This window comes from Dermacentor albipictus, chromosome 9 (genome assembly GCF_038994185.2).
Source record: "Dermacentor albipictus isolate Rhodes 1998 colony chromosome 9, USDA_Dalb.pri_finalv2, whole genome shotgun sequence".
NCBI lineage: Eukaryota > Metazoa > Arthropoda > Arachnida > Ixodida > Ixodidae > Dermacentor > Dermacentor albipictus.
In genome coordinates, this window is record NC_091829.1 from 14763183 (window position 1) to 14777990 (window position 14808).

At 42.4% G+C, this 14808-nt stretch overlaps 1 protein-coding gene across 1 annotated transcript in view; it reads left to right on the plus strand.

Annotated features, from left to right (window-relative positions):
- The window catches only part of Zir (dedicator of cytokinesis), a 63310-nt gene that overhangs the window by 43605 nt on the left and 4897 nt on the right, over positions 1-14808 (plus strand). The window contains exons 26-39 of the mRNA XM_065433951.2: positions 348-444; positions 593-689; positions 1102-1236; positions 1961-2113; positions 4765-4923; positions 5717-5893; positions 7079-7195; positions 8583-8726; positions 9124-9255; positions 11968-12102; positions 12380-12469; positions 12727-12817; positions 12920-13065; positions 14003-14256. Coding sequence (XP_065290023.2) covers positions 348-444; positions 593-689; positions 1102-1236; positions 1961-2113; positions 4765-4923; positions 5717-5893; positions 7079-7195; positions 8583-8726; positions 9124-9255; positions 11968-12102; positions 12380-12469; positions 12727-12817; positions 12920-13065; positions 14003-14256 — 1927 coding nt within the window. The remainder of the gene's footprint in view (positions 1-347; positions 445-592; positions 690-1101; positions 1237-1960; positions 2114-4764; positions 4924-5716; positions 5894-7078; positions 7196-8582; positions 8727-9123; positions 9256-11967; positions 12103-12379; positions 12470-12726; positions 12818-12919; positions 13066-14002; positions 14257-14808) is intronic.

A 14808-nucleotide genomic window follows, 5' to 3' on the forward strand; every position in this document is an offset into this window, starting at 1 on the left:
ATGATATGGAGTGTCTGTTCATCAGCAAGAATTTTCACATTAATGATGAGTGGTATCATCTTTGCCAGTTGACCGCCTGTTCTGTTTTTATTTTGTTATTTGCTGCTTGTTTCTTCATACTGTTGATCAAGTGATTGGAACTACGTTTTCTGCTTTCTAATGATTCTAGGGAATGATGTTAGACAGTGGCTTGCACTTAAAGGCCAACTGCAACAAAATTTTGCTTTAGCTAAAGTTGTTATAAATGAGCATATTTCAAAAGTCATATTTTTCAGAGAGGCTCCTCTATATCTATGCTATCGTAAACTAGGCTTTTTACATAACGTAAAGTTTTGTTGCCTCTTCAGAACGTAGCGGCACACCACAGACACCAGCACAGGGTGACCGGCTGAGGTGGCGCAAGGACCTAACACAGTGGCGTCACGGCTCAGAAAATTATGACAGGTGCAGTACATCTTGCATACTTAGCGTCACTGAGGCTCATGCTATAACACAGGCTAATGATGGCATTTATAAATCCATGCTTCATTTTAAAGGTGTTTCTAGCAGGCTGCTTATGCTCTGCTAACCCTATGCTAACCTTTACTTCTAGACCGAAGGTTGAAGTTGAAATGGAGGCCCACATTGAAGGGAACCTGTCCACTGAAGCGACAGCAACAATCCTTGACGTGCTTGAACTGATCATACAGGTGCAGTAAAACTAATTAGTACTCTCGAGTGACATTGCTTACTTCTTGCATGTTATGGTGACTTTTTCATATAGTACTTACCTACGTTACCTACGAAGGTTCACAACTACTTGTTATATGCAGGGGCTCTGATACCTTTCTACATGATTTAATATTTCAAAAGTGACACAAAAGCCTTGTAACTAATGGCTGTACAATATCACTGTGCACCTGTATGCCAGCACAAAGCTTTAAAGGCTTTTATTCATTGGCCTACTTGAGTTCTGTTGTGATTGCAACACTTACTGTGCATTCATGGCCACATTCAAGCGTTCATAAGCTGGCTCCTTTTATTTATTTGTACCACTATTTACATTGCTCGAGTGGGAAGAAAAGCAATCTCTGAGCTAAGAATGACCTTGTCGCTTCACAGGTGGTATCTCAGTCGGATGCACAACAAAGCGTGCTGGGCACCGTGCTGCGTGTCCTTTTGCATGCCCTGGACTGCAACCAGAGCACTCTGGTGCTTCAGAACCTGTTTGCTACGCAACGATCACTTGTCTTCAAGGTGTGTGTGGCCTCTTTGATTGTTGCTAGCTGCCTTTCTTGCACATTCCTGTGCTCCAGTTTCAAAAGAAGAGCACATCTCTGCTTGGAAGCTCGGCCCTGCTATGCACTTGTGATTGTCACATCTTAAAATTGCAGCTTGGGACACTGGATATGGGCGTGTTTCAAAGAGCTAAGCTCCACAAATAAAGGGTGACCCTGTATTGCAGGCTGTTCTTTTCTTTTTTCCTTTGTATATAAAATGCAAGAAAAGAGAACCTCTTATTAAAGCACAATCATGCAGAATTATGTGTGGAGCCAGCGCCCCTTCATCTTGTTTCACTCATGTCTCATGCTATGTGGGATTTGGTATCTTTAAGGAGGTACAGCACGGTCCTCTGTTAATGGGAACACTCTTAATTGGTGGCTCTCAGTTTGCTGTCACTGTAGCTGGCTAGTGGCTTATGAAGCTGTGTCCATGCACTGCACAGTTGAGCAGAAAGGTGCCAGTGTCACCAACCATTAGTCACCATCCGGCATAGCTGGGCAATTGTATACGACAGTTGTATACATTTGTCAGAGAGGAAAATTTACATGTGCTCTAAACCATGCATTCCCTTTAACAGTGGACCACATTGTACATTCTGATAACATTAGGGGAAAGACTGAAAGGGCAGGCGTCATGAAATGTGATAGTGTCAGGTTTGGTGAAGCAACGCACTGAGTGAGCCCCCATTTCCTTGCAGTTTCCTGAGCTTCTGTTTGAGGAAGAGACGGAGCAGTGTGCTGACCTATGCCTGCTTCTCCTGCGGCATTGCAGCTCCTGCATCAGCAGCGTGCGATCCCAGGCCTCCGCCTCACTCTACCTCCTGATGCGCCAGAACTTTGAGATTGGAAATGTTAGTTGCGCCATCTTTTATCTCTGCTTACCTCTGCAGGTTTTTGATTTTGTTTCTTTGTGACAAAAAGTGAGTGCAATTAGCCTTTTCAGTGCTGAGAAAAAGGGACCAGAAGGAAGTTGGAAAAAAAGTCTTGAAAACTTTTATTTCTAGCGCCCCTAAAGTATGTGTGTGTGTGTGTGTCTCTATATATATATATATATATATATATATATATATATATATATATATATATCAGTCGACTCGTGTTAAATCGACTCTTGTGGAACCGCAAGGTTTGGTTGAATTATACACTAGGTTGAATTAACAAATGGTGTCAAAATTAAAAAATTTAAATTTTTTGTTTTGCTTATGATAGTCTGTAATGTCTTTACGCTTCTTTGTCTTGAAGTGTGACTCCACCAGCGCATGGTAAACAGAACCGGCATGTTGAAATTCTGCCTCAGTGTGACATGACACGAAACAAGCTGCAACAGATTACTTAATGGACAAAAGTAGCATAGGCCACTAAACAATAAAAATAAAACACTTTCGCATCTAGGGAAACAGTAGTGCTGTCTGCTGAATTTCTTAGTGTTTTCACACTTCAGTAACTGCTGTGCATGTGACAAGACTTCAATGGGTGTCGAATTAACCAAGGCGGCATGCTTTTGTATTCATACTAAATGTGTTTTCCATCCATATCAATGTATGATTTCTCACTGGTACGTCCGGTGCTGAGTGCGAAAGTGATCGTATCTCGTGTACCCGAAGGCAAACTATCGAGATAGTAACAGCCTTTTCTTGCAAATCTACGGATTGCACCGAATCTGCACGCGATGCCTGTTGGGTGGCACCAAAACTAGCGTTCTTAAAGCAAGGGATGCGTATTCCTGGACAATTGCTCAACCATAGCCCGATTCGTGACACTCCATATGCTGCGACAGCCATCTCAAGTGCCACAAACAATTCCATGTAGGTGGGACGTGGATTTCCTTGTCTTTTCAGCATTTTTCTCACTGAGGCGCACATTACGCAGTGCACTGCCGCGATCGGCGATTGTTCTTTGAAACGCGCATTTAGTTTGCGTTCAGTTACACCTCATGCGATTGGCCTAGGCCTCGCCAAATTGTCCGCCGTGGGGAACACAAACTGAATGCGCAATTCTAACATCAATCTACGATCTCGCCTATAGTAGGTGTGCAAAAACCGTCGTCACACGTCAGTAGCAGCATACGTGCTGCTTCAAACGCTCGATCAACAAACAAGATGATGGCCATGACATGTTTCCAGTGCATTGACCGCTTCCAGCGCTTGGTTGTTTTTGTGAACAAAAATGGCGGTGCCCACACAAGTGTAATGTGGTAGTATTTTACCCAATTTTAGTGCAAAACAATCACATTTGAGCACATTTTGGAGCCTGCTAGCCTTACGCGAGTAGATAATATGTGGAGTTAGGTTCTGGCAAATTTTGTTGATGCAGGATTACAGTACAGCGACATTTCGTTGCCGAGAGGTACGAAATGCATTGAATCCTATGGGCATTCACCGGGGATACGAAAATGTTTCATTGCCGCAAGAGTTTCGTTCTTGCGGGATTTTGTTATCACAGATTTCTACTGTAGTAGTAAGAGCATGGCCGGCCATATTTTTTATTTATTTCATTATGCTATTTGTGTTCGTTATATTTAAGTTCAGCTGTATGGCACGGCATCTGTGAAGCTTGTAACATGAAAGGGGGACTAAGAAAGAGCCATCAGCTGAGGCTGCTGTGGTCTCTGATACGATCCCCCGACATAATAATGTGGCACAGGCAATCAGGGTTTCTCGCTGAGACATAGAGGCAACTTTATTACCTGGCCACACATTTACTCCATCTACTCTATTCTAACGCGCACTTTTTTCCACAAATATTTAGTACTATAAAGATGATACCTCTTTACATAACTCGCCTTCAAGTTAGGAGGAGTTGACAGCATTCACAGATTTTCAGTGTTATTTTCTAGCACACATGCGAAGTTGATTTCTTTTGGCAAAAAAAAAGGACAGCGGACATTTTTGGTAGGCATTTCTTTTAAGTTCGCTTGGAAAATCTGTAAAAGAAGAAAAACGTGCTGGCTATAGGTCTGTTCCTGTAGCAGATGTTAAAAAGTAACATGTTGTTTGTAGTCTCACTATTGTTTCTAATGTACTGTGTTATGATGTTACTGTCACTGTATTAAATAAAACAGGGACAAGAAAGTGCACAAGACCGGTGCTTTTCCTGTCTTATATGCGCTCATTTTTTGTTTACAAACATGCACCAACTTGCACAGCAGAGCTTTTTGCCAAGGCTAGAATTTTAAGGGCTACTGCAATTAGTGACTTTATTTACAACTGTTACATAAATTCAAACTGGGATACATAGCGTAAAAAATGACACAGGGACAAGCAAAACACAGGACGAGCGCTAACTTTCAACAATTGATTTATTGCAGCTGGTGAGTGTATAGATATACTCACCAGCTCCAATAAATCAGTTGTTGAAAGTTAGCGCTTGTCCTGTGTTCTGCTTGTCCCTGTGTCATTTTTTGCGCTATGTATCCTAGTCTGAATGTATCCCACCAACACGCCCAAACTTCTTCCCTGCTAATGTTACTTAAATAACACTCTCTTATCACTGTGCCATGCAGAACTTTGCAAGAGTCAAGATGCAAGTGACAATGTCACTGAGCTCGCTTGTTGGGACAAGCCAGACATTCAACGAGGAATTTCTGCGCAAGTCACTCAAGACTATCCTAGTCTATGCCGAAGAAGATGTGGAACTCCAGGAGACTACATTCCCAGAGCAGGTTGGTTGACTGTGCGAGGGCCTGGTGAAGGAGCGGTTCGCTGCTTCTCTCGTCTTAGCAACCCTACACTGCTGCACATCAACATTCCTATGTGTGCACATCAATGCACACATAGGAACTGTGGTGCTATTTAACATCCAATCGGTTAATGGATGATGTTGCCTCTAAGATTACAGTGCATACCTTTGCATCTTTTTCCGCTGTTGCTTGCACAATTACTCATATGACATACAAGAGGCTTCACACAAGACAACCGGAACCAGTGCAAACACAAATTACAACTTTGTATCGCAATATAAGCCACAAGTAACATATAAAGCAGTTGCAGTTGGAGCAGCTGGGAAACATAAAAGTATAAAACCTGTTGTTGTCCTAGTGTAACTAGAGCTCAGGATATGAGCTTTGATAATGAAGTACAGATTCACCTGAGCTAAGAGGATACATATTCGCAGTCATCACTTATATATAGCAGTGTGGTAAGGAACAGGATTGAAAGCCAAAGACACAACATGGAGTGGTTTGTGCCATTTCTATATTCTTCCATCTTTGTATTAAGAATGAGGCAACACCGAGCAATGTCATGCCAACTTAACATGCGGAGATATTTCTATAGATGTGTGTCTGCTAGCTTAGGCTTTGACTGGAAACATTACTGGTGCAGTTTGTGGAGAGCCAGCAGTCAAAGGATGAGTGCTCAATCATTCCTGTATGCTTCATCACCTTAGTCTGGTGAAAAAAATCGGCATGTCCACTGTTGTCAGTCACATCAGCTACATTTTATTGAAAAACTCAGGTTCGGGACCTGGTGTTCAATCTGCACATGATACTGTCGGACACGGTGAAGATGAAGGAGTTTCAAGAAGACCCTGAGATGCTGCTTGACCTTATGTACCGCATCGCGAAAGGCTACCAGAACTCGCCCGACCTGCGACTCACCTGGCTTGCAAACATGGCACAGAAGCACACAGAGGCATGTAGTTTGCTTTCTTTTCTTTTTATCGTAGCTAGCTTTGAAAAGGTTTGTTCCTAATAGGCACTGGGTACAGGTGAACCTTGTTATTGGCCACGAGATAGAGCACTGTCGCTGCCTGGCATACACTGGCTGAGTCATGCATAGTGTGGATGGCGTGCTGCGTCGCCGGCTAGCTACTACGCATTTGCATGTGCGTGTACGGCGTGAGTATTCTCAAAACACTGTTTGTCCTGTAGTTGTAGCGCAGTTGTAAGTGCTGGTACACATTTTTTTTTAGGAAGTGCAGATACATTTGACCTTCCACTGTACTTCTCATGCTGTGATAAGATCAGTAACTGTACGTATTGAGCTTGCGATATGTGACCATAGCGCCCTTCTTGTGCCAAAATCATTTAAGTTTTGTCGCTTTTTTGTGTTTCAAGCACATCAGAAAAGGCATTTTGTGTTGTTCCAAGCAAATGAATTGGTTGCAGCGAGGCATGCGTGCAGCAGTTTAGTGACGTTTTGCTGTGCTCTGTTGGTGATTCTGCAATCTTTGTGATATCGTGAAACATAAAGTGGCGTGAAGATCACTCGGCAATAGAAAAAAAGTATCTTAAAGTATTTTACATGCTCAAATTGTATCATGGGGTGCACTTCATCTTAGGTCTATAATTGCGCAACTTTTGCTTAGTAGTTACATGAACAATGTTCTGTCGTCTGTCGGCAAACTTGGGGTTGGGAGCCCTATGATAACAAGAAAGACAATAGGACAAGTGCTCAGACAACAGAGCACTTATCCTGTCATCTTCCTCGTCTCCATACTTTCTTTCGTGCTGGATTTTTCTGTTCATGACTGTGACTAGTTCTTTCTGTTATATATACTGTCATGTTATTCATTGCTTGTTTTTATTTGTTGAAGATCACTGTGTTTATAAACAGTACACAGAAAACACTTTTGAGGCAGTGTTGTCTTCAAATACAAATGATGGTAACATGTTATTGTAAAGCTGCAATCAAATACAAGAATTTGTTGCAGTAAGCATTGTTAAATAGGATGAGTTGTTTACAGCAAGAAGTATATGAACATGTGGTAGTTACAATATTCTCTGAAATGCATGACGTGTTAGTGAAAGAGTGTTACAGGCTTTCATGCTAGCCTTAACCAACGAGTAACGTTTAATCTTAATTTTTGTCCCACAGAGGGGTAACCACACTGAGGCAGCACAGTGCCTCGTTCACTCAGCAGCTTTAGTAGCTGAGTACTTGCACATGCTGGAGTACAAGCCACACCTGCCCATAGGATGTGTTTCCTTCGAGGTACGTGGCAGCCTATTCTTCACTCTTTCTTTGTCATGGATTGCCTTTCCTGCACACTTGCACGTTCATCACAACTTTTTGTGGAAGAAAGATCTTTGCCATGAGGTTGAGTGATTGGTTTTTAACTCCCAAAGCTGCTGTAGCCTCCTATAAGTACGCTGTAATAGAAGGCTTCAGTTTAGTTTCGGCCTCCAGGGCATTAGCTTAATGTAATCAATGTAATAAAAAAGAAAGTTGATTTCAAAGCTTGATGGGACACGTTTGTGCTCTGTAGCACAGAATTGCATCACTGGTGACAAAACCCAGCTACAACAGTGCACTAAAAGGAACACTGGAAAGGAAGGTTATGCGAGTGGGACCGATCAAGTATCATGGGTCTTGCATGTATTGATGCTCGTGCCATGACATGAGTGGAAAAGCAGCAGAATAATAGTTGCATGCACCAGAGGTGTTGTATGGCCCCTTTGGACAGTTTGCCAGTCATTGTGTGCACACACTTTATGCAACAGTTTTTGTAAGGAGTGGCTCATAAAGAGCATAATGGGATGTGGGACAACTAGCTTCATTGAGGGTAACATTACCAAGTTGATAAGATATGGAAGAAAAAGATGTATGAAGCTGCAAAGAGTGCTTGATACATAAAACCTGCATATCATATTGACCACTAGTAAAGACAAAGACAGAGGAAGGTAACAAAAAACGATGACACAGGCGGTAATATGATATGCAGTCAATATGATATGCACTAAATACTAACTAGGCCAAACTCAAGTTCTCCTGAAACATACCTCATTCTACTGATCATGCACTGTGAAATATAGACTCGGCCGGAAGTAAATTGCCATGTTAGTGAGAGGCACTCATTTGCATTGTCCGCTTGATTTCTGATCTTTCAGTGGCACAGCTGGCGTTAATGAATGAATAAATGAATTAATAAAATTTTTATTTACTCTATAGTCTGAGTAGGGTATGGGGGTTGTTGGGTGAGGTTTATGAAGTAGTCTCGCTAAACTTGCTGAGGTCCAGTCAGGCCAGTCTGATGATGTTAGTCCTCGTGTCGAATTCCCATATTGATATCAGACGACGTTTCGGCATTTCTAGAAGGAGGTTAGGCAGCGGGGAAATCCACTCTTCGTATCTGGTGTCCCACATATAAATAACCTGGTAGTTCGTGTTGTTTTGCACAATCACTTATGGATGTCAACTACAGCAACTACAAGTGATCGAGCCCTGTTTTAGGCTATAGTTCATCTCAAGTAATATTTTAGACAGAATCATTAACGTGACAATTACTTTGACCAGGAGCTGTTTTCCTGACTGTAAACATAGGGCAGGGTGTCAGTTGACAATCTCTTATCTTCATTTTCTGTTCTTTTGTTGTTTCCAGAATGTGTCTCAAAACATTCTGGAAGAGAGTGCAGTGTCGGATGACGTGTTGTCCCCAGACGAAGAAGGCATATGCACTGGGAAATACTTCACTGAGAATGGGCTTGTCGGTCTGCTGGAGCAGGCAGCCAACTCATTTTCCTTGGTGAGTTTGCATAGTGTTCGTAGCGAGGGGAGCAATGTAAGAGGAAGTAGCATGCTAAACGTAATGCCAACTGTGGCAAGAGAGTTAAGAATTAAAAAGGTAAGCTGGGTACTTCCCGAGTCATTTACAACATCGGGAGCTGTTGGCAGAGCTGAAGGTAAACCTGAAGGCATCTTCTGCAGATCTGTGAACTATCAGAGTAGTGCAACAGTTCTATTAATTGTTACTTTTACATTTCTACATTTAATACAATGAGAGGTATGCTGAGTTATCCACAGCACCTTGGTTGCAGAAAATTAATTGTATCGCCTCACAAGATTTTTGTCAGACATAACATATAGAGTTCGTTCTGTAGAGTGTCCTACAGCCCTCACAGTTACTGCTTTGTTTATTTCAGGCCGGTATGTACGAAGCAACAAATGAGGTGTACAAGATCCTAATACCCATTGCTGAGGCACAACGAGACTACAAGAAGCTTGCCAACATTCATAACAAGCTTCATGAAGCTTTCACCAAAGTTGACCAGCAGGCAAGTGAAAAGCATGGTGACTGCTGTAGCTGTCATTGCTGCACAGCCTGCATTTCAACTACTTCCACTCTGAACATGGGAAATGTGTAACAGTGCACCATAATAGAAACCCTACTTCAATGTGTTGCGTGACTTTGTGGCATTCCTATATCATGCCTGATAAAATCAGTAGACAAAGGCAAATTGGCATTACTACTAATCCCACATTGCCTCTGCAAATATTTCTGCTAAATTTCTGGTACTTCGTTCATTGTTAAAGTTCGAGGGTTATTTTGTAGATAATGTTGCGAGCTTAAGCAGTAATACTCACGAGTAAAATTTAATTTATTTTATGTGATCTGTTATTTATTTTATGTGGTATCTGTGATGTTTATGCGAGTTTTCTGCATTGTTCTAGTGTACTGGTCATAATCAAAAAAGACTTATCTGTCGAAAGCAGTTGAAAAAAATTTGGTAACCTTTGTAAGTCATTTTGCTACATGAGGTTCACGAGACGACACAGTTTAATAGTGACACCATTCTATGATTAGTTCGGAAAGTGTTTCACTGGCCCCTTTAAGATCAGTCTTTTTTTTTTTTTTTACGAGATCAAAGGTGGCCTTTATTTTAATATGATTTGCAAAGTTTAAATTTTTTGCCTGACTGCATGTATATGGGTGGGGCTTTGTGTAAGATAAACAGTCAGAGAAGGAACACTTCTATGTTACAAGCACATTTCGTTATATCATAAGAAGCCAACAAACACTGACACCAAGGACAATATAGAGGAAATTACTTGTGCTTAATAAATGAAATAAAGAAACGATAAATTAATGCAAATTAAAGTGGATGGAAAAACAACTTGCCGCAGTTAGGAACCGAACTCACAAGCTTCGCATTTCGCGTGCGATGCTCTACCAATTGAGCTACCGCGGCGCTGTTTCCCCATCCACTTTCTTGGGTATTTATGTGTCCTAGTTCTAGAACTAGTCCTAGTTCCTAGAACCCACAACCTTCGCGAAATGTGAAGGTTGTGGGTTCGGTTCCCACGTGCGACAAGTTGTTTTTTCATCCACTTAAATTTCCATTAATTTATCGTTTCTTTATTTCATTTATTAAGCACAAGTAATTTTCCCCATGTTGTCCTTGGTGTCAGTGCTTGTTGGCTTCTTATGATACGACTAATAAAAATGCGGCCCCTCGGTTAACCCCCTTTCTTCTCGTTTAAGCACATTTCGTTGTGGCTCTAATAGCTTGTGAGAAACAAGGATGTGAATTTATACAAAATCGCTTCATCAACCAAAACAGCTTTATTTTAATTTCAACTGTATTAGTGACAGAAGTTACTTTTGCATTCAAAAAGTTTCTATTTATGTTTATTCAATAAACACAGATGTAACTGGAAAACCACTAGTCTGCACATTAGTGTGGATGCTCTGTACATTGAGTCAATATGTTAGGAGTGCTCATAGGCTGCAAAGGGAGTCCTTTTTTCTTTTTCTCACATGAACTGGCCCCTGTAGCGCATGTTGACAAATATTTTTGTACACATGACATCAAAACACCTGTACTACTAGATGTTGTTTGTTATAAGTAGATTCAACAAGCACACTTTGTGCGTGGCTAGATTTTTGTACAGTGGCACCATTACTGTTCGGCAAATTTGTGCCATTGTGGCTTCCTGTGCCAAAACTTCACAAGGCATTCGATGTCTGTTGCGAGCATGGCAAGCAGCACAAACTAATACACTGTGTGCAAATCTGCTTCCTCCTAGCGAGTCCTGTAGTAGCCTTGTAAGCTTGGAGCCTTGGTAGGGTACGTGAGCACTTTCCTTGATGCATCACCCAAGGCTGAAGTAGCATAGTCTACCGCGACCGCCATGGGGTGCCACAATGAGCCCTTTCGCTGCTATAAGACTAAACTTCTGGCCGGGGTTTTGCCCTTTTGGCTTCTCCGCTGTGTAGCTTCCAGACTCTAGTGGAGGCAAAAAGAGAAAAAGCCGGGTATGGATGGATGGAAACAACTTTATTTTGAATCCGGCAAATTTGACGGCCCGGGGTCAGGTCTCCCATGAGGGGACTTCGATGCCTTGCCTCGTCGCCGCCTCTCGGGCTTGCTGGATAGCCCACTCTTGTGTCTTGAGGTTGGAGCTGGGCAGAGCGGTGGCCCACTTCGACGCAAGAGCCTCTGGAGCTACTGCCATTGGAGCTGATGTAACACGACACTCTCACAACATGTGTGACAGCGTCGCTCTAGTTTCCTGACGTAATTTGCAAAGAGCAGTCGGGTATTGCGCGGTGAAAATGTGCTGCAGTCGCACCAGACTGGGGAATGTTTGTGTTTGCAATTGTTGCTAGATGAATGCCTGGCGACGTTTCAGCATGGGGTGAGGTGGGGGCAGCAACCGCCTGCCTAGCTGGTAGTGCTTGGTGATGTCATATTGGTGCACTAACTCTACTTGTAGCTGAAGGGTATGAAGGATTTTTGCCACATGAGATTCGTGAAACATCCTTGAGTAGTGAAGCCATTCTATGATTAGTTAAAGATGTGTTGGGCCTCTTTAAATCGATTAACATGAAAATAAATGGATGCCAACTAAAATGTATTGCATTGTCGTGTTGCTGGACCTATGGTACAAAGCATTGTGAAGCTGCTGGTATTGCGCAACTGTTATCCCTGTAATTGTGCCTATAAATCTAAAAGCTTAAGATTTCATGCATTTTTTCTCATCAGGCTGGCAAGAGAGTCTTTGGCACATATTTTCGTGTTGGGTTCTATGGCCCACGGTTTGGAGACTTGGATGGGGAGGAGTTCATCTACAAGGAACCCACTCTGACCAAACTGCCAGAAATTTCGCACAGACTAGAGGTAAATATTGCAGTGGCCTCCATTGTGACCTTGGTGCTTTTTTATGTGCATATTTCTTGTTCAATCATCCGATGATTTGTGCAGCGCTTTTTAAAAAATGGGAACAACAACAAAGGAAATGTGCAGGACAAGTACTTGTTCTCTGTGCTTACTTTCCTGTCGACTTCATTTTTTTTTAAATCACAAGATGAATTTAATACATAGCAGCTTTATCAGTCTTCATTCATGATAGTGTTTCTTAATGCTTGTTATACTGTTTCTCAATTATTTTTTCCAGAACTTCTACTCAGAACGGTTTGGCTCCGACTATGTGGAGGTCATCAAGGATTCAAACATGGTGGATGTTTCAAGGCTTCATCCAGAAAAAGTAGATATTCAGCTTCTTTCATTTTTTTGCTTAGAGAAGTGGTCTGCTCATCATTTGCTGGTATTAATGATGTGTCACTGTGAACTGAGCTAACAAACTTCTAGGATGAGCACTTGGCACTGTTGCGTCTTTTTTACGTGCCTTCATTAGTTGATACTTGTGAACTTGGTAAGATTGGGGTGAATTCGTGCTTGATGCAAGGAGCCTATTTTTACTTTTACGCAAAGATTACCCTGTCCTCTTTTTGTTCTTTACAGGCGTACATCCAGATAACCTATGTGGAGCCCTATTTTGACATGTATGAATTGCGAGAGCGGGTGACACACTTTGACAAGAACTACAACATCAGTAAGGGTTACTCTAGCACATTCCTGTGGCACTTCATGAAAGCTCTGGCTTTCTAACTTTATGTGTGGCCTCTTGCTCCTTGTTTGTTTTTCTGTTTTCCAGGGCGCTTCGTCTATGCCACACCTTTCACAACTGACGGTCGAGCCCACGGTGACCTCCACGAGCAGTTCAAACGGAAAACTATTGTAACCACAGCAAATTCTTTTCCATATGTAAAAACGCGCATCCAGGTCATTGAGAGGACACAGGCAAGACTTGTTCTTTCATGTTGTAGTATGTTGAAGCATTGCAGTATCTGAATTAAGGGAAGTTGATAAAGAAAAGTATGCATGTGCTGTTTTAATAACTACATGTAGGTGCATGCCATAGTGCAGTGTTGTTAAAGATTTTACTTTCTGAGGTAAAGTAGGAGATAGTGCACATTGTTATTACATTTCAAGTAGCATCTATTGTGGCAACCAGATTGCATTTGAAGTAGAATGTGGAACAAAACCCTTTCCTGAGGAGCCATCGTTACGTCCAATGCCTGCAGGCATCTTTGTCGCTGTATGCGGTATTGTTATAGGCTAGAAGAGAATGATTACATGTAATAGTACAAGCAAAAGGGGATGAGGACAAAGTTCTGGAAGAAGCTAGATTAGAAGCAATGGGGGATGTAACTGCCTCTTGCTCCTGTATGAAGCACTTGCTGCATAGTGTACCTCACTGCCGCATAAAGCATGAAGATTGTGGGTGCTTAGCTATTGAGTTATTTACGTTATCTAAGTTAACCAGGAACCCCCCACAAAACCATTGCACAAAGCCTGAGCTGCGAGTTGCTTGGAGTATAGTCTCTCGCCCATGTCAAAGTTTTGTGAAGTTGGCACAGCTAACAGAAGCATTCCAAACCTACCAACAAGAAACATGCAAGCATTTGCTGCCTAAGGATCACCATTCCACCATCACCATCAGCTTTGCTAGTCTTTTTATGTGGCACAGGGATCTCCAAACTGGGGTCAAGGTAGTTGGAAATTACCACACTGGGTGCCACTTGGCCTCTAGTCAACAACAGTGACGCAAGGCTTTGTGTACCTTCGTATGCTGGGCTTATCAGTATCAGTGTCTGAAATATATTTCCCTAGGGTTGCTGTGCAGGTGATGCCATGAGGGAGTCTTTAAGATGAAGATGGCTGTGTTGTCGTACAGATTGTCCTTCGGCCAATTGAAGTGGCCATTGAGGACATCCAGAAGAAGACAGCCGAGCTATCGCGGGCGACACGGCAGGAGCCGGCTGACCCCAAAATCCTGCAGATGGTGCTGCAGGGTTGCATGGGCACTACCGTCAACCAGGGGCCTCTCGAGGTGGCTCTTGTCTTCCTCGCTGACTTGCTCGACCCTTCACGTGCCCCCACACCACCACAGCACAAACTAAGACTCTGCTTCCGTGACTTCAGCCGCAGGTGCGTGGCTTTTTACTTTCTCCATTCATTACTCTCGGAGTGTCCTGATCAGTTACGCTATCAGATGAAGATGGGATGATGCAAAGGTTGGCCTGCTTTCCCCGAGTGTCTTTTTCATGTAACATATATTAATGTATTGGCACATGGGACAGAAAGAACATTGTGGCCACATGCAATTGATGTCACTATTTATAGTAAAGTGTTTTGCTGGGTTTCATGTCATATGAAAGTGCAAAGTACTGCAAAAATTAATCAGTTGAAAATGTTCAGACTCTGGAAACAACTTTGAGAGGGAGCCTCGAAGCATTTGCTTCCCTACTGAAAAAGGTGAAATTGTACCAGTATTACCTGTCATTTTCTCTGTACTGCCAGCACCTTGCTCATTTGAATATAACAGTGAACCATGACATGAAATCCTAAAGCAGGGAACTTGCCATCACCATCTGAAAATAACTGCAACTTGAAGCAGAGCACTGAATTTAACTTATCAGCAACATGCTGTGACATACATTATTGGTAATGGGGTAAAATTATCGACGGGTGCACCTCGTC